Raw genomic sequence first — 21,305 nt, 5'->3', positions numbered from 1 at the left:
ACTCCAATAAAGTGCTCATTGAACAACTCCACTATGTCCTTTGCATCAGTCACTCTGTTTCGATTTTTATCCCACAATGTCATTCTTCCACAATCATTTCTCCTCCTACTGGCCACATAGCTGAAAAATTCCCTGGGATTTTCTTTTTATCTTAGTGCCAATCTCTTCTCATATTCCAGTTTTGCCTTGCTCATCATACTAGTCACTCTCCTGGCCCAAGTCTTATATTCTTCATGCATCTCTCCACCTTTCTCCTTATATCTCTTCCATAACCTCTTTTTCACCTGCATTTCCTGTTTGATATTGTTTGTCATCCACTTTACACCAAATTGTGTGTCTGCTTCTTCACTCATGGAATACAGCTTACTATTGCTGCTAACAAATATTCCTTCACAATTTCTCAAGCACTAATGATATCCTGGCCTTCCGATTCTGCCTTCCATGGAACTGCCCCAAGTTGATATCTAAGACTATTATAATCACTTGCCTTATAATTCTACATATGTTTCCTTTTCTTTGATACTTCTCCATGTCTATTCATCTTCTATGTCAAAACCACATGGTCACTCTCTCCAACTGGAGGAAGAGATGTCATCTCAGTTATTATCAGCTCTTCTGATACTATGACCAAATCCAAAACTCTTGAATCACTTGCTCCCTCTATTATATGTTGCCTAAGACATTTGTCCCTCAAGAATTCCAGAAATTCCATTCCCTTATTACTATTTTCCTCTTCCCAGCTTATACTGCTGTAGTTAAAATCTCTCATAACAATCATTCTTCTTGCACTTGCCAAGCTCAACTGCCTAAACATCCCCTGCTCCCCACCCTCTGTGCTCCTTGGTCTGTAGCAACACCCCACTAAATATCCTGTGTTGGCCACATATAACTCACATCATATGCTTTCAAAACCATTAGTGTCACTGCCTTCCAAAATCCTCCACTCTTAGAGGACATAAGTCATCACTTATCATAAGCAGTACTCCACCACCTTGTTTTCCTTTCTTATCCTGTCAAAAAATGCTGTTACCCTGCTACTTTGGTTCCTGTTATTATATCATCTTCCATCAACGATGTCTCAGAGATCCCAATAATCTTTGGCCAGGCTGATGCTATCAGCGCCACTTCATCTTCTTTATTTCGGATACTCCTGACATTAGTATAAAGCATAAAAATGTCACTGCCTCTATACCTATCATTATCCCCTCAAGACCCCCACTGGACTCATTGTTACCTGATGTTGTCCCCCTTCCTACAAGAGGCCACACCTGCTATCATCCACCCTGAGAATTCTAGTTTCCCTGCATTGACACACTGACTCGTTCAGAAAACAGCAATCTCTCCAAATGCCTATGTCCTTCCTCATTCAAATGCAAGCAGTCTCTCGCATACAATTCCTTTCTGTCCTCAAACGCCCTCCAAGCATCCACATATTCCAATCCTCTCTTGACACATTCTGGCTATTATGCTATTCATTATTATATCTCTCCTTAAACTCATTTCACTTTCAGTGCAGAAACAAACCACCTCTGTCAATACATTCCAGTCATTCATCACTCTCCAATCAAAAAACCTAGTCCTCACACCCCTACTAACCACACACTTACATAACTTCCACTGGTGATCCCCTAGTTCTCTCTCTATTCATCATGTATTCAAAACTTTATCCTCTTTTTTGACAAAACTTTGCAACAACCTTTGATGTATCATCATAGGGAGTTCTACAGACTTGCTATCATCTCGGTCAATTGTATCAGGATCTCTCTCTTTTTCTCTCTCTCTCTCTTCACAACCTCCTCATCCCCAAAAAACACCGCAGTGACCAAAGCTGTGCACAGCAGTTAAGATGCCAGCCTGGTTGGCCAAGTGGTTATCATATTCGTGTGTAGAGGCTTAAGTGCTGTGAGGACATCATGTTTGAGGCTTAATGGATTGTATACAGCACTCAGAAAGGATTGAAACAGAATTTAATACTTCCTATATTTCGTCTCAGTCACTGAGACATCTTCAGGGATTACAAAAAAACTAATGTAAGATATACACAAATACTACTAAAGTCTAAAGCTTAATGCAACCATATTTATTAAGATTTGGTTGATTTCTGAGAGCTGCTGCTGATTCTAAAAATAGCCTCTGTATTTTTGAATTTGCTGTGACAGAGCATGGTAGTGTTTTTCCATGAGATTTTTTTCCAAAAAAAAACCACCATGCTCCATCACAGCAAATTCAATAAAGAGAGGTTATTTTTAGAATCAGCAGCAGCTCTCAGAAATCAACTAAATCTTAATAAATACGGCCTAAGATTTGGGAAACACTTATCACCAGAGATCCCACCTTACTTTCCAGGCCACCTACACCTGCCATTAGAGGGCGCTCCACCTAGATAGGATTTTAGAGTCACCCATGTGGTTGGGCTTAGTATTGTGTGGTATTTGTGTATATGTTACATTAGTTTTTTTGTAAACCCTGAAAATGTCTCAGTGACTGAGATGAAATATAGGAAGTATTAAATTCTATTTTAATCCTTTCTGAGTGCTGTATACAATCCATTAAGCTTCCAACATGAGGTTAGCATATTCACTCTCCAGCCAAAAGGCTGCGGTTTTGATTCCTGCCGTGGGCATGGGTGTTTGTGATTGTCTGTGGTAGTAGTGGCGGTGGGAGGTAGATGCATTGTTGTAGATGATGATGATGGTAATTGTGGTTTGCTATAGTTGGTGGATTGAATGGTGGAGATGGTGGGCTGTGGAGTGGGTACTCTCCCTCAATGAGTCTTTGGACTGCATGGAGATGTCATGTAATAATAATAATAATAGTTTTTTTGCATTATAGTGTCTGTTGGGAATGGAATATTTTTCATGCTATTGGAACATTTTCATCCCATTCTTCAGAAAGAACAGACAGTTAAAATTATCCATTCCTGAATAAAAATGAATCCTTCTATGTATTATAAGAAATGGAATGTATCCATTGGTCTCCAATAAAATATTACCATATGTGAGATACAATTATTGATAAGATAGAAGAGACACTCCATCAATCTAGCTGACTCCTATATACCAGCCATCCCTGTTCTGAGGTTGCCAACTGACTATTCATCTCTATCCTGTTCAATTTCACCAGCAGTTTGTCTTGTGGTACTGCATCAAATTCTTTAGCAGAATCCAGAAATATCACCATATGAGCATGTCTTCTTTTGTCACCTCATTTTAAAATGAAGTTACTGAAGAAGACCTCTCTTTAACAAATCCATGCTCTATTCAGATTCACAAATGGTCCACCACAAAGATGTAAGCAGAGGATTTAGTTACTGCAGACTGACCAGATTCACTGAAGTATAGTGTATCCCACATAGTTTTGTTCAGAAGATCTACTCTGCACACCCTTATTAACTACACTCTTACACAACTTTCACAGATATTTCCTATGTCTCTGACTATTTGTTATATGTTTAAAATTTTCCTTTGCATAAATTTTATAAAACCCCTTTGATATCTTATAAGTTTCTATCATGTCTTCTCATTTTCACCAGTCAACTAACCTTTGTGCCCCCCCCCCCCACACACACACACAGACCGTCAACTTATCCCCATATGGAGCATTCCACAGAATTGTCACCAGCTTGGTCACTTGTCTCTGAATCCTTTACATTACCTCCTGATCCCCCCCCCCCCAAGAAAAGAATAAAACTTCCCTATCATTACTTGTTAGTATATTTTTCAGCATCCAAGTAATCCTTTCAGCTATTTTACCAACTTTTGCAATATGCCATATGAACTTCAGCTCTGTCAACCATTATCCCCAAGTCCCTGGCCTTATCAATATCCTGCAATCCAGTACTATAAATGTAACAGACAGCATGCAATCCTTGCTATTAGCTTCATATCCATTCCCATTTGCTCCAACTTTTGTAATAGTTTTCCATGTAGTATTCTGTCAAGTGTCTTTGTAAAATCCAGTAGTATCATGGTATAGCCATTTTCTACTTGTTTATACTTTCCTACTTGTTTAGCTCTATGTGATATTCCCAGTAAAAAAGCCACATCATTTCAAAGTAATGATCTCTAAGCAACTCAAGAAATTTTCTTTCTTTTTTTAAGCACTATTTCTTCTATTTCTTACTCTTAATTTACAAATTCAATTGTTTAATCAGTTAAACTTAATTGAATATTTATTAAACATCACCCTCATCATCAGTTCTCAATATGCACCCTCAAAGTAGTGCAGAATACTATAATAGTACTACATAATTAAGTTTGCATTATCATTAGCTTCCTATCAACAATTTCTGATTCCTATTGCAGTATTATTTCCTACATTAGTAGCCTCCAGAAGGACAAAAGTTTACCAATTTTGTATTAGTTATCTTTCATTGAAATCCTCCTATGAATTTATAACATGTACTGGAAAGATGATTTGTATACAGTAAAGCTACTATATAAATAACTAATATCACTATTAAAAGGAAGGCACTTTACATAGGCATTTGTATGATAATATTTATCATTTCTATTAGAATACAATCAGAAATTTATTTTATAGATCTTCAATGATGGAAGGCTCAGGATCATTAGAATCGCAATTGGAAGCTACAAAAGTAAGTAGTTTAAACTGTACTGATTCATATAATGATATTTATTTAAATAAATCTTTTGTACTTTTTTTTTAATCATTCTCATTATATTCACCACTATTAAAGCTCCAATTTTATCTTATTAATACATTTAAAGAGTGTCTGAATTTGACAGACAGAAGGACATATATATATTGCTGATGGACTACACTTACGTGAATTTGAAGTTAATCATCTAGAGAGAACTTTGTTCACTGAAGTGTGGCAGTGCAAAGTCAGGAAAAGTAGAGCAGTTAGGGTGGATGCAGGTGAGTGTGTGTTGTTTAGGCACCAATAAGGTAAGCAAGTGAGTGCCAGAGTGACCAAAAAATGGGAAATGTAGTCTCTCGAGTAACAATATCAAATGGAGTAGTCAATACAGGATGTAAAGATGATTGGAAGCCTAAGGGTATGCTAAAGTTTATATTATTATTATTATGGTTTGAGGGCAGATGGTCCAAGATTTTTTGTCCTTTTATAAGTTTGTCCAAGGGAACATTCGTCCGGTCGGACATTTCGTCCAATATCAATTTGTCCCATCGATGTCAACAGACTATTATTGTCACCTGTGTCAACTGACTAACCTACTACTATGCTAACTGACTAACCAATGTGTCAACTGACTAACCTAACCTAACCAAATGTTAGGTTAGGTTAGGGTGGACTATGCATATTGTCTTGCGCCCTTCTCTTTTGTGTCAACTGATTAACCTACTACTATGCCAACTGACTAACCAATGTGTCAGCTGACTAACCTAATCTAACCTAACCAAACGTGTGAGGGTGGACTATGCATATTGTCTTGTGCCCTTTTCTTTTGTGTCAACTGGCTATTATTACCAGCTTTGTAACCTGACTAACCAATTTGTCAACTAACTAACCTAACCTAAAACTAGGGATTGGATGAGATTTGCATTGGACGAATTGCCCTGAATCCAGTTATTTTCAAATCGAAATAGGATTGGATGAATCACCTCAAACCCAGGTGCTTTCAGGGCATTTCGTCCAGTTATTTTCAATTGGACAAATAGCATTAGATGAATAAGATTGGATGAAATAGGATTGGATATATAAGATTGGCGGAAATGTCCAACAGGACGAGAAAAGTAATGGACGAAATCGAGGGAATAGAAGAGAATTTGATTGGACGAACTGCCCTGAAACCATTATTATTATTACCCAAGACCCCATGAAGTCAAAGACTCATCTGGGAGGTCCTTATATCATACACAGAGCTCATCATATCATGCTTTAAACACACTCAAATTCTCTGCAGACACCACACTCTCAGGCAAGGCATTCCGATCATTCACAACTCTGCATGAAAAAACCTGTCTCTCACTCCCCTGCTCACACCCTCTTTATACAGTTTCCAGAGATGACCTCTGGTTCTCTATATATGATGATCTGTAATATTAACTCGGAATTGTGATATGTTCATATTTTTATATATACTGACTTTGATCCGAGAACTAGAAAAAACAAATTTATTCAAAACACAACATGTTTCATTGGATTGTCTGACTTCTTCAGGCATGGGAACATAGAACGCAAATAAAAAACACTATAAGAAACATTGTATCACTATAAAAACGACTATTATAAAATTCAGTTAGCTTTGAGCTGTAGCTACAGTCCGTGTTGAAGTTCTATTGTTAGGCATCTGTGTGCGTGTGACTTCACGAGTGTGCTAATATCAGATAGCAGAGCTGAAAGAGTCCGGTAGATTATAACTAAGGTTATTATTTATATGATGAGGGTCCATAATTCTTCAGGTATCATGGTGAGCTTTGACATGGTGGCTCTCTTTACAAATGTTCCAACTCAAGACGTTCTTGATATTTTAAAGAACAAGATTTCAAAAAAAAAGATTTCCTTGCTATCACATTGCGTTCACTCTGGCTACTTTCAATATGAGAAAAAAGTTTACAAACAAAATAAGGGATTGGCAATGGGCAGCCCCTGTCTCCTATATTAGCCAACATCGTTTTTGAAGATTTCGAACAAAAGGCAATCTCTTCAGCTACTCTTAAACCAAAAATTTGGCTGAGATTTGTAGATGACATATTTCTTATCTGGGACCACGGCACCGATAACCTTCATTCTTTTTTAAATCATTTAAACAACTTCTACTAAGACATCAAATTAACAATGGAGGTTAAAATGGATCTCTTCCCTTCCTGGACATAAGACTTACTAAGACATCTGATTCCATAAAAATCTCCATCTTTAGAAAATCTACACACATGGATAGATACCTACATGCGTCCTCACATCGCTATCCTGCACAGAAAGTGGGTATCATCTCAACTCTAGCACATTGTGCCAGATCTGTACTGCCAAATGATGAAGAGCTATAAAATGAACTACAACATCTACAAAGAACCTTCATAAGTAATGGCTACTCATCAAAAATTATTAATAAGCATCTATACTGTCGCCATCAAAACAACTCAGAAACACAGGACAACCCCAAAGATTATATCTCCTTACCATACATCAGCTCACTCTCCATGAAACTAAGAAGAATTTTACGAAAGTTCAACATAAAAACCTACTTCTCCAAACTAAGATCGATTTTAAGCAAATACAAACAAGCTCACACCCATCTATAATTCCCAGGAGTGTACAAAATCACGTGTGACTGCGGGAAACAATACCATGGCCAAACTGAGAAATCCATCCTCCTACGTCTGGAAGAACACCAGAGAGACATTGCCTACAAAAGAACTAGAGCAAGTGCCCTGTCAAGCCATGTACTGTTTTCAGTCAACACAAATGATGAAAGCTGCCAACATGAGATAAACTGTACAACAACTTCAAATCTTCATATATGCCATGACAAGGTGGAACGCCGCATAGTCGAATCTAAGGAAATTGTTATGGACCCTCATCATATAAATAATAACCTTAGTTGTAATCTACCGGACTCTTTCAGCTCTGCTATCCGATATTGGCACACTCGTGAAGTCACATGCACGCAGATGCCTAACAATAGATCTTCAACACAGACTGTAGCTACAGTTCAAAGCTAACTGAATTTTATAATAGTCGTTTTTATAGTGATACAATGTTTCTTATAGTGTTTTTTATTTGCTTTCTATGTTCCCACGCCTGAAGAAGTTGGACAATCCAATGAAACATGTTGCATTTTGAATAAATTGAATTGTTTTTTCTAGTTCTCGGATCTAAGTCAGTATATATAAAAATATGAATAAATAAATAAATATATATATATATATATATATATATATATATATATGCACTAATACTGATGCTTCTAGCATCAGTAAAAAGAGGGAGGAGTTTTGGGCATTGGTTAGTGCAACCTTTCCGAAATCTCTGTAGACCGTAGTGGGACTTGAAGTTACAGGGATAGAGTGTGAAGAGTTTAGTACTTTTAGAGGAGATACAGAAGGTGTACTGCTGATGAATTTTAGCCAAAAAAGAGTAGAAGACAGGTGTGAGGATGACTGTTTATTTGAAGCAATCTGGTGTAAGATTGAGGCCAACAGTAGAAAATATACAACAGCTGTATATTTATACAGTTAACTGCTGATATAGGCCAATGGGTACCAGGGATGATGTGGAAGACATGCATCAGCAAATTGACACAATGAATACATTAAGTAATTATTGAGGGACTTCAACTACTGAGATATGGATTGGAAGAAGGAAAGATCACATAGCAGGAGAGAAATGGAATTTCTTCTTTGTGGGTTACAGAAATTGGTTGAGAGGCAGAAAGGGAGTGATATGATTGAGACATCGAAATTACCAAAGGGTTTTTACAAGATTAATATATAGAAAATTTTTAGAACAAGTCTGGTGGTGGGAGAACTAGGGCCCATCCCTGGAAACTGAACAAGAGTGTAGTTAGCAAGGGTGTTAGAGCTAAATTTTTTGCTTGGAGAGCAGTGAATGAGTGGACTAGGTTGCCAGAGTCTGTTGTGGTGCCATGACTGTGAATGAGTTCAAAGTAAATATGATAGTTTCTGCAGAAATGTTGGATAGTGCCTGGCATAATGTTTAGGGCCACCCTCGATGACTCTAAGGACTCCATAGAGTAGCCCATAATAATAGTAATAATAATAATAATGATACCAAATGGGAGTAGCCCATATAACAGTAATAATAATAATGATACCAAATGGGAGTAGCCCATATAACAGTAATAATAATAATGATACCAAATGGAAGTCTGTTATGCAAATTAGAAAACAAATGGGAATGGATATAAAATTGACAGTATGTATATAAAGGTGGCTGATGGACAGATAATAAAAATATTATTATTATTATTATTATCACAAGGTGCCTCCATGGAGTCAAAAGACTCATTGCCAGAGACCCCACATTGACATACTAACCATTATTCATGCAATACCTGTCATACTTCTCCTTAAACTCATTCACAGATGAAGCAGAAGCATTCACAACCACCTCTGGCAACATATTCCACCCATTTACAACCCTCCAAGCAAAAAATCTAGTTCTCACACCCTTGTTAACAACACTCTTACACAATCTCCAGGGAGATGGCCCTTCATTCTCTTCCTTCCTTCCTGTACTGGTCTTAAAAAAGGTTATCAGTATCAATTCTATAAAATCCTTTTAATAATTTATATACCTCTATCATATCTCAACTAGTTTTTGAAGCCCAGACACCTTCAATCTATCCTCATAGGAAATATCCCACAGACTTGCAACAATTATCGTAACCTGCCTCTGAATCCTCTCCACCATTTCCTCATCACCAAGAAATCCGGGTGACCAGATCTATGCACAATAGTCCAAATGAGGTCTTATTAATGCCTTATAAAGTGGGACAATCACTTCCTTATCCCTGCTTGTCAGTTTGTTCTTCAATAATGACAGTCCCAAGGGGGTGGAAAGAGGGGAAAATAGTTCCACTGCACAAAGGTGGTTCCAAGGCTGCTGTTGAAAATTACCGGCCAATCAGCATAACAGGAATCATTATCAAGGTCTTAGAGAAAATAGTCAAGAGGAAAATACAAGATTGGATAAAAGAAAATGGGATACTGTATCGGGGACAGCATGGTTTTGTGAAGGGTAGGTCATGCCTCAGTAACTTGCTCACGTATTATAACACAGTGACGGCTGAACTGGATAAGGGTAATGGGTTTACAGTGATTCTACTGGACCTTGCTAAGGCCTTTGACAGGATACCGCATGGAATTCTAATCAGTAAATTGCAGCATATGGGAATGGACATAGGGTTGGTGAGATGGATAGGAGGGTGGTTGACGGAGAGATATCAGAGAGTGGTTTACTCAGGAGTAGAGTCCACAAGACGGCCTGTGACTAGTGGTGTGCCACAAGGATCTGTTCTTGGACCAATGCTGTTTAATTTGTTCATAAATGATATAGGAAATGATCTGAGAGGAACAGTTCATTTGTTTGCGGATGATGCGAAGTTGGGTAGGGCAATAGTGAATGCACAGGATGTCAAAATTTTGCAGGATGATTTGGATAGATTGGAGGTCTGGGCTAAGGAGAATGGAGGTCAATTTAATGTGGCAAAATGTAAGGTTATGCATTTTGGGGTGAAAAGATTGGCGGCAGTTTACTGCATTGGTGGAACCGTGCTCCAGGAAATTTATGAGGCACAAGATTTAGGAGTGTTGGTGGATAAGGAATTGAAATTTAGGGGACACATTGCAAAAGTGGCCAAATCAGCTCATCATATCACTTGGTTGCTGAAGAATACGTTGACAAGCAGAGACAAGCAGGTTATTGTTCCTCTGTATCGAGCCTTGATAAGACCCCATTTCGACTACTGTGCTCAGATTTGGTCACTTAGGTTTCTTCTTGATGGGGAGGAGGTGGAGAGGATCCAGAGGCGAGTGACCAAGATGATAGCAGCTCTGTGGAATGAACCGTATGAGAACAGGTTGAGGATTTGTGGGTTGCAAAAATTGGTTGATAGGCGGAGGAGGGGAGATATGATTGAGACATTCAAATTACTGAAGGGTTTCTATAAAATTAATTCAGAAGATATTTTTGAGAACAGGGCTGGTTGTGGGAGGACTAGGGGAGACATCCATGGAAACTGGGCAAAAATGTGGTTAGTAAAGGTGTTAGAGCTGGGTTCTTTACTTTTAGAGTAGTGAATGAGTGGAATGCGCTCCCTGAGTCTGTGGTGGATGCTGTGACAGTGAATGAGTTTAAGGCGAGGTATGATAGATACTGTATGTATGTCGAATAGTTGTGATGAATATGATTTGGGGCCTCCCTCGATGAGTCTAATGACTCCCTGGAGTTGCCCGTAATAATAGTAATAATAACCATGTAATTTGATGTGAAGTTTTGGCAACCCTTGCAATATACCCTCAAAACTTAAGTTCTCTGTCCACAATACCTCCCAAGTCCCTAGCTTCATCAACTTCTTGCAGTTCAATTCCATTAATATAGTAAACAGCATGTGATCTCATCCTTTCGAGTGCATCACCTTACACTTGGCCACATTAAACTGGCAGCCATTTAGTTTACCCAAAGCGTCAGCCTATTTAAGTCATCCTGCAAGATATCTACATCATCTGAATTGACTATCGCTCTTCCCAGTTTTACATCATCAGCAAACAAGTGGATATTTCCTTTCAAAATATTCCCAGTATCATTGATGTACAAATTAAATAATAGAGGACCAAGCACTGAGCCCTGAGGCACACCACTAGTCATCTGCCTTCTACTGGACTCTGCTCCACCATAAACCACTCTTTGATATCTATCCAGTAGCCATCCTTTCATCCAAATCACTAGCCTCAGATCCATACCCATTTGCTCCAATTTATGCAACAGAGTCCCATGTGGAATCTTGTCAAATGCCTTTGCAAAGTCCAGCTGGATCACTGAATAAGGATTTCCTTTATCCAACTCCATTGTTACTTCATTATAGAAAGTAAGCAAATTACTAAGGCAAGATCTACCCTCCACAAAACCATGTTGCCCCCTTATAAAGTTTCATATTGCTGTCCACCCAGTCCTGAATTCTAATTTTTATCAATTTCTCCAAAACCTTAACCACCACTCCCAATATACTGATTGGTCTATAATTTGCTACCTCAGTCCTGGAGCCTCCGTTATGCAGTGGAATAATTTTCCCCTCTTTCCGCTCAATTGTGACTTTACCAGAACTGAGGCTTAAATCAGCCAGGTTAGAGGAGGTGCTAATTCTCTTGCTCATTCACTTAACACATTGGTCTATATGGCATCTAACCCAATGGCAGTGTTAGCATTAAGGTTCTGTGATATACTAAGCACCTCATCTTCTTCTATCACTAGACTCTCATTAGTCAATGACACATTCGGCACTGCAATATCACAACCAAGATGGTACACTTTTGCAAAATGATCACTAAGTAACTCAACTATTTGATTAGCTTCTGTAATTTCCTTACCATCAACACTTTTTAAAGAACTCCTTAGGATTTTTTTTGGACTCATCAGCTAGCTTCTTCTCATAATTAGCTTTGCCCTTCCTTACCATGCAGGTTCCCCTTCTTGCCTGTACCTTGCACTGCTCATCACCTTTTTCTTTATACTTCCACCACAACTTTTTCTTTATTTGCAACTCTCACTTATTACAACCTGATTCCCCCTCCTGACTCTGGGAATACATTCAGATCAGCTTTCATTAAATACTCCTTGATAATCTCCCATGCACCATCAACATACATCTCTTTCCCCCTCCTTTAAATATATGGAAAAACAGAATCCAGGAGAAAGAAAAGTAGGTGACTAGTGGTGTGCTGCAAGGCTTTGGACCTCCACTGTTTAATTTGTTCATAAATGATATAGGAAATAATTCAAAGGGATTTTAGTTATTTGCTTATGGTGCAAAATTGTGTAGGCCAACAGAAGAAAATATATAGTAGCTGTATATTTATACAGTTAACTGCTAATATAGGCCAATAAAGAACTGCAGGATCATTTACATAGGCTGACAGTATGGGCAGAACATAATAGGTATCAGTTTTGTATCAGTTTCATATGGCAAAGTGTAAAGTTGTGCATTTTGGGATGAAAACATTGCAAGCTATGTGCCACATTAATATAACTGTACTCCAAGAAGTTGATGAAGGTATGAATTTGAGGGCAGTATTAGATAAAGAGTTGATGTTTAGAAAGCATATTTCTGAGGTTACCAAGGCAGCTCATGATTATGATTACTTGTCTGTTGAAGAATACACTAACATGCTAGTGTATTGAAGAATACACTAACATGCAGAAATAATAAAGGTATCATTCTTCTTTATAAGGTCTTGATACATCCCCATCTGAATTTCTGTGCTCGAGTCTGGTCACCTGGGCTTCTTGGGGATAAGGAAATAGTAGAGAGAATCCAGAGGTGAGTGGTGCAGGGGAAATATTTTAGCACTTGGCCAGTGGATGCAAAAAAAGAAGTCATCCTGGGAAATTGAATGAGAGTTAGTTGTGTTTGTCTGTCAGTGGGCTCAAAGAGAGGAAAGAGAAAATTTTTGGATAGTTTGGTCTCCCATAATGAATCTTTAGACTCTATAAAGGTGCCCGTGCAATAATAATAATAACTTTGCTAAATTAATATAGGTTTATCATTTCTAGATTAATTAGCATTGTTCTATCTGATAAGTAGTGTTTTGCAAATACAATGATGTTTATATAGCAAGGAAATTCTTTCTGAAAATATTTTTAATTGTTATTCATTTAAAATGTTTTTAAAAATGCATAAGTGAGATAATTATAATACAACAATTTTAATAAATTAAGCATCATCTCCTAGGGATTACCATCTACGATTATCAGAATAGGGTTGCATTCAAGTAGGTTTAACACACATATTCTTAAAGACCATTTGAGCACTTTTAACTTTTGGACCTAAAGATTACAAAATATTTTTCTGGAGATAAGATATATGATTTGTAAGCTTCAGAGGGTGTACAGATGTTAGTGAGGTGGGGTCAGTCTGCAGCAATCAAATCATCTTGTATACTTTCATGGTGAATCTGTTAGTAGACTTGGATATATCCCCTATCTCTTTGGCTTGGGACATACCCAGAACCACTTCCCATTAGTGGGAAGTGGTTCTGGGTATGTCCCAATATAGTGGACCACTGGACCTGTGATGCACTTCATATAGCTTCTTTCACATATTTCTTATTTATGGAAACAGGACACAACCCATTCATGTCATGTTTTGGTGACCCTGACATATATTGCTGCCATAAATATCTATTTTCCTTCATTGAAGAAAATGTTAACTAGATCCCTAGGTGGTGGATAACCTTCATCCACTAGTGAACCACCATCACCTTGCTTATTGAAGGCCTGAAGTCTGTTACCATGTTTGATTACCTAGGTTTATAGTTCTCCTCGCCCTCAATTTCTTCTTACTCATAATGTGAGTGAGCGATTCATGCGTATGCTAAAAACACACAGTAGAGATCCCAAATCTTCTCTATTCAAGGGTGCAGGAGTAAAATGTTTCTGCAGACTGGTTGCTTTACTCTGGACCTAACTTGATGATAACATATCATGAGGGTTCCTATTCAACTAGCAAATAATCCAGCTGCTACTTACTCTACCAGGCTGTGTCTGAGAGTTCAAGTACAGTGATATACAGGAAGAAATTATCAAGACTAAACAAGGACTGAGGACTGTGTTTAAGAGATATGCCTGTTGATCTTACACTCGCACTATATACACCAGTACTCCTTAAATATGGGGAGCGTGCTGACCACTCAATTCGATTTAATATCCTTAGTCTCCAGAAGTGTTACGATGTGGTGTGGCATTGTCATCCATTAAAATGAATTCTTCACCTACAGCACCACAGAACAATTGAACATGATGTTGAAGAACTTCATTGCAGTATCATTTATCAATCATAGTCCTTTTTTCCAGCACTTGTAGCTCAGTGCATCCATTAAGCATAATGCCTCCCCACACCATGTTCCCCAGCACTGCTGTATCTATCCCCTTCAAGAACATTCTTGCAATGGTGAGCAGTAGCACTTTTACGCCATATCAAGTATTGTCTAGAATCGGAGGAAAGACTAAAATGACTCTCATCTATAAAGAGTATATTAGCCCCACTGGTATCTTGTGCAATTTTTATGGATACAACACCACTGAAAACATGCTCTACAAGGAGTTGTGGATAAAGAGATGCAGACTACAGGCTTTCGGGCATATAGGACTACCTGTTGCAGATGTCTTGCCACATTTTGCTGAGATATATGAGTATCTGTGCTTGAATGAAGCCGACTTGCAAGCTCACCTGCCATGGTTCATTGATTACTTTTTGCTGTTATAACCAAAAATCTGTCATCATGCTCCATGGTAGAGCAAGGGTGACCTCTTAGCAAATGTCCGAAAGACATTCGATTGGTTTGAAATGCTGCTCAAAGCCTGGATAGCTATGTGAGATTCCAAACTCTAGCAATATCAGTAATTCTGCAGCCTTCTTTAAGCTTTCTACAAACACAATTTGCTTAATGCAGCCTTTTGCCTTTGATCCTGTTGAGTGCTACCACATGATCCATTTTCATACAATTTGAAAATTTGAATATGTATCCACTTTCTACCCAAGATCATCAGTTATACAAATTGCAACAAGCTGATTCATCTGAATTTGCAGTTGTAATCTTCAGAAATAGTCTTTGTCCTGGTTTTGGACACTTGATTTGATTTTTGCACACTGAGTAATCAAGTAATAAGGTCATCATTCTTGGAGACGTCAGTGTTCACAACTCAGAGTGACTTTCTTTCTACAATTTCACCATTCGAGATATTTGCTGTCAGCAGTAGTCTTTCAAAAACTGTCCATTGTTTACCAGAATACCTGATAATACTCCTCTCTATTTTAACACCCTTGATCTCTTTTTAACAATTGCTGATAAGTATACTGTAGATGTCTGCTCTCCTCTTAGCAACTCTGACTATGACCTCATTCAGGGTCTCCTTTCTTGCATAATACCTTAAATTTAGCCACTCTCCAATGGACACTATTGTAATGCCCTTTGGAATTAAAATAGTGGCCAGTTTGGATAACCTGCATGGTTTCTGCTCTTCCTTTCTTTGAATGAGCTAATGTTTTTGTTATTCTGATTCAAACACCTACTCTAACTGAATAAAAATAATTTTTACTGAAATTAAGGCTTCCATCTTTCCCACACCCATTCCAACCAGAACCCCAGAGCACTATCTAAACCACAGTTTCAGCAAGTGTACCAAAGAATTCTGAGAAAAGAATTTAGTATATCACAATGACTTGAAACCAAACATCCAGCATCCTACTTAGGCACAAGGTAGCATGGTAGCTGCAGAAATAAGATCATTAGCAAATCCAAATCAGACTTTGAAATAGTGCAGAAAAATTACCTCCAGCTCAAATTGCAGTCAAACTTTTTGGTCAGGGGACACAACTTCTGCCTATGTAATATCATCTTCTTCTTCAGAACTTCTGTAACATCACACAAAAGACAATGCTGACCTGTTTGCATCATGTTTCACTTCCAAATCCTGCATTGCAAAATAATCCAACAGTTTACTAAGAACAACAGAACAACTCATTACACACTTCTTAGTCTTCATCAGAAAGACATCAGAAGAATCTTGAATGGCATAAATTCCAAGTCTACTGCTCCTGATGATATCTTCCCTCCTCTACCCCAAACTGTGCTTAAAAATTATACCCTAGAACTAGCACCCATCATCTTTACAATCTTTCCTCTAGCATAAAAACAAGTCTATATGCAACAACTCACAGTACTAAATGTGCTATAGATTACCAATCTTGCTTGGTAGTGGGGGAGTGGTTGATATCGAAAATAAATAAATAAAAATAAAAAACATGGTGCATTGCTATAAATTTCTGAATCCTGTCATGAGTGGAATTACCATAAAAAACACTTAAAGTAATTTAGGAAAAAGTTTATATTTCATTTATATTAGTAAATTATAATGTAGACAACACTTGAACTTATTATTATTATTTTTAATCAATTTAGCGAAAAGCTGCAGAAGTACGAGCAAAGAGAGCAGATTTAAAGAAAATTGAAGATCTTGGTGCATTACTGGAGGAGCATCTTATCCTGGATAATCGATACACTGAACACAGTACAGTAGGAATGGCTCAACAGTGGGATCAATTGGATCAATTAGGAATGCGAATGCAGCATAATTTGGAGCAGCAAATACAAGCACGGTAATGAAATTAAGTAATACATAGTGAGGATATTAAAAATCCATCATTGTTGAAATTAAAATCTTGGCGAAATTAAGTACAGTCATACCCCGACTTACGCGAATCCAGAGTTACGCGGTTTCTTATATGTACATATTACTGTCCCGCTTCACGCCTCACCACTAGTCGTATCTTTCAGGCACCGGCCACATTCGCCCGTGTCGCACATGCTGTGAACAAGCAGTGACGTGTTTTGCACGGTCTCCATTCATACACGATTTTTATAGTCTACAAACCTTGCGATTGTTTAATGTTATGTTCTTGATAAAAATTTTGTCACATAAAAAATAATAATGTCATCCAAAAGAAGCAAGTCCGATTCTTCTACAGCTAGCAAGAAAAGAAAAACATTGACTTTGGAAACAAAACTCAGCATTATTAAGGATTTTGAAGGCGGAATGAAAATTTGTAAGCTAGCAAATAAGTTCGATCTACAGGAATCCACAGTAAGAACAATCATAAAAGAGAGGTTTACAGATTTCAGAGGACATAGATTCTAACGAGGAACGAATTGTAGCCACAAGGCAAGGAATAAAAAAATCATTAGCTTGCTATGAAGAAATTTTGCATGACAAGCAAAAGACACTATACCGTCAGACAAATCTATTAGATTTTATGAAGCCATCAACATCGAAATAACTTTCTTTTTTTTATGTACGAAAAACTACAATTATAATTATATTTCTTAATAAATATAGGTGCTTTTGTAAACCTTTGATCCCAATTGTATGTTTGTATATATAAATTATGTGCAAAATTATATCCCGAGTTACGCGAATTTGACTTACGCGTTTTTTGTTGGTCCCATCTACCGCGTAACTTCGGAGTTTTACTGTATTTGTATATTAAATATAATCATTCCTAACTATAGTAACCATCCCCCTTATAGTGATCCCACCTACTTTAACAACCCACTAAAAAAATTAGCACCCTATAGTATCCCTGCTATTATTTTTGGCCCTTGAAAATTCAATACTGTAAGAGTTAAATGTTTTATTACTGTTGAATGTTATTAAATCAACTTAAAATGCAAATGTTTCAGTAGTGTTTGATGTAGTCACAACCTCACTTAAAACTATAAACTGCATGAAATGTATTGTATTATTACCTAGAAAATAAATGACAACCAGAATGAAATTATGCAACCAGCAAATGTATCTCCTAGAATACTATAGACATTCATTTTTTGTTAATTAAAAAATAATAATAATAATTTTGAACAAAAATGCATATCAATCATCCATGGGAATTTGAATTGTGTTTGGATATGTTTATGCTTATTAGCTTCCTTGATACCAATAAATTCATGATTCTATCACTAGTTTAAAAATCATCTCATCACAACAAAGTAGTGACAGACTTGAACTGATTCAAGACTCAGAGATCTTCACAAAATAATAATTATTATTATTACTATTATTATCACATAACTCATAATCAATAAGTATATATTCATGAACCAAACTTTATGACCAGTTATCTGGTAGCATGTTGGGCCTTTTATGGCCAAGATAACTACTTGCAACCATCTTAGCACTGACTCCACTAGATCACAGAAACTGTCTGAGGTATTCTGGACCAACTAGACAGAATAAAGTTCCTGTGGTCAGCAACTGAGTGAAGCACTTGCATTGATTCGTGGATACTGCATTCACATGATCCCACAAATGTTTGACAAGATTCAAATCAGGTGAATTAAGTGAGGGGTGCATATAGAATGCGTGGATAAGCTCTTTAAACCATGCTTGTATAATGTGTGCCTTTGATATGAGTCTGCTTGAATCTAGTCTGCTTGAAGAGACTAGATCTGTCATGCCACATTGTCACCATGTAGGGCAATACCTGATCTGAAGCAATCCCCAGGAAAAAATTAGTGTTCAAGAGGTGTGCCCAGTGAGCCTGAGAGGAGCCAGCAATGTCCATGAAAGCAATCCCATACCAAGATACTGGTACCACAAATTTGTGTGTTTGACCAACTGTACATTCTGGTTGAATGTACCAGAATGTACAGTTCTGGTACATTCAGAAACAGTTCAGGTGATTTTAATGTTTTGGCCAATAAGTGTATATATTAAAAGAAAGATTAATTTTTTTATATTTTGAAACATACATTTGTTTAATATGTCAATCACACTGACACACACATGGATGGATATACTTTTTCAGTTAATGTAAATAGCATTTTTCTGAGGGTGAAGTGATATATGTGGGGGAGGGGGGGTTCAGATTTTCCCAGAAGGCAATCTCCTATTGCTCTGATTTTCTCAAGGAGGATTTCATCCCATCCTTTCACACTTCCTGAGCTTCATGCATATGAATCACTGTGGTTATGATTTAACTGCACGTAGAGGAACTTCGGGTAATATAGAATGCCATTTTGTGGGTAAAATGGTTATTCATATATTACCTGAAGTTCCTCTATTTTCACTGAGATTTAATTTTTTTTTTTTTCGACTTTTTTAAATGAGTAGGCCATTGGGTGGAACCATCAGTTAAATGTTGCAAAGTTTTAAATATAGTAGGCAATGATGGTTCCTCCAAGTATATGCTTTGTGGAGAAATTTTAAAGAAGAAGATAGAGAAGACAAAAGGTCTTGAAGTGGTGGTGGAGGACAATGACCTAAGTTCAGAGGTCACACTGCAAAAATTTCAAAGCCGTCACTTCAAATTATGTCAATGATACAGAGGACCTTGATATGCAGAAATAAACAGATCGTGGTTCTATTGTATAAGGCCATGATCAGGCCTCATATAGATTAAGCACAGATATAGTCCTCTGGTTTCATAGTGATGAGGATATATTAGATAAGAATCCATAGAACATCGATTAAATGAAACTATTGTTTGAAATGTGAAGTATGAAGACAGATTGAGGGAATGAAATTTGTAAAGTCTCATGAATAGGAGGAGAAGAAAGGGTATGTTTGAAATGTATAAGTTGTTAAGGGGTCGATATTGGATTAATGTGGAAGAAATTTCTCCCTCCTGGATAGCAGACCTTATGCATTCCCTCATTAACCAATCCTTTAACAGCGGAATCTCCATACTCTGTTATTCTCAAATCACTCGTCAGCTCTTTTACCTTTTTTTTTTCTCTCATTCTATTCTTTTGCACACTTTCATTTGTTTCACTAAATGTCTAATATCATTTTGAATAACTGTTTCATCATTTCTTGTATTCCAACAATTTCATGCTCTGTCACTCCTGTAGTCTCACTAGCTTTTGTTTCATTTCCATTTCTTTCATTGACACTATTTTTCATTTCTTCAGTTTGTTTTGCATTCATTAACTCATAGTCTAACAGAATATCACACTTCCTACAAATCCATACTTTTTCTCATTTCCTGTTCAGTCTCTCCACAAACATATCTCTCACATTTCACCACATATACATATTATACTCACAACATTGAACCATTTTTGAAAAGTAACCTTAAAACTTTTGAAACTTTACATGTGTATCTCCATGGGGTCCAAAGACTCATCACTATAGCCCAAATGATGGTTAGTGCTTTCATAAAGCACTAACCATATTCACATAGTACCTGTCATGCTTCTGGTTGAACACATTCACCAACAAAGCACTCAAGACTGATTCTGGCAACACATCCAAACTGTGTAATATCTATTTTTTTTATGTGATATTATTATTATTTATAATTATTTTTTTGTATGTCGATCTATTTCCTGTTCAGTCTCTCCACAAACATATCTCCCACATTTCGCCACATATACATATTATACTCACAACATTGAACCATTTTTGAAAAGTAACCTTAAAACGTTTGAAACTTTACATGTGTATCTCCATGGGGTCCAAAGACTCATCACTATAGCCCAAATGATGGTTAGTGCTTTCATCAAGCACTAACCATATTCACATAGTACCTGTCATGCTTCTGGTTGAACACATTCACCAACAAAGCACTCAAGACTGATTCTGGCAACACATCCAAACTGTGTAATATCTATTTTTTTTTTTTATGTGATATTATTATTATTTATAATTATTTTTTTGTATGTTGATCTACCCCAATTCTAATATTCTATGATTTAATTTTTTTATCTTTTTCTCTTTCGTTATGTCTACTTTACTTCTACTCATTTTAAATCTTTCTGTTAAGTTCTCTTTACCTTTTTCTATCTTAAGCCGATTAAGGGAAAATTTATTTGTTTTTTCGACTGCGCCACCCTGAATTAAAGTTATGGCACAAGAAGAATAGTTATACCACTTATAGAATAGTAAACTTTTAAAAATAATACCTTAAATAGTCAGTTGTGGCAGTTTCTCTAATTTTAAGCATGCAAGTTCGATATTCTTATGAGACAGTGCATTGGCTAAACAAGATCAAGCAAGCTATTTATAAAACAAACATGTTTATTCATTCTAAGAGAAATTATTTAACAAATTTCAAACAGCACATATCACGTCTGGTTCTAACAAA

The 21,305-nt window shown here is 37.0% G+C and overlaps 1 protein-coding gene across 3 annotated transcripts in view; it reads left to right on the top strand.

Moving 5' to 3' along the window:
• Positions 1 to 21,305, top strand: part of LOC150103955 (spectrin alpha chain-like) — an 850,682-nt gene that overhangs the window by 791,889 nt on the left and 37,488 nt on the right. For all 3 annotated transcript variants that reach the window (XM_090397194.1, XM_090397195.1, XM_090397193.1), the window contains 2 exons: positions 4,543 to 4,597; positions 16,624 to 16,820. In XM_090397194.1, coding sequence (XP_090253320.1) covers positions 4,543 to 4,597; positions 16,624 to 16,820 — 252 coding nt within the window. The remainder of the gene's footprint in view (positions 1 to 4,542; positions 4,598 to 16,623; positions 16,821 to 21,305) is intronic.

This window comes from Typopeltis vanoorti, chromosome 8 (genome assembly GCF_054136105.1).
Source record: "Typopeltis vanoorti isolate ZY-2024b chromosome 8, IOZ_Tvanoo_1.0, whole genome shotgun sequence".
Lineage (NCBI taxonomy): Eukaryota > Metazoa > Arthropoda > Arachnida > Uropygi > Thelyphonidae > Typopeltis > Typopeltis vanoorti.
This window is presented reverse-complemented; position numbering and strand designations above follow the sequence as displayed.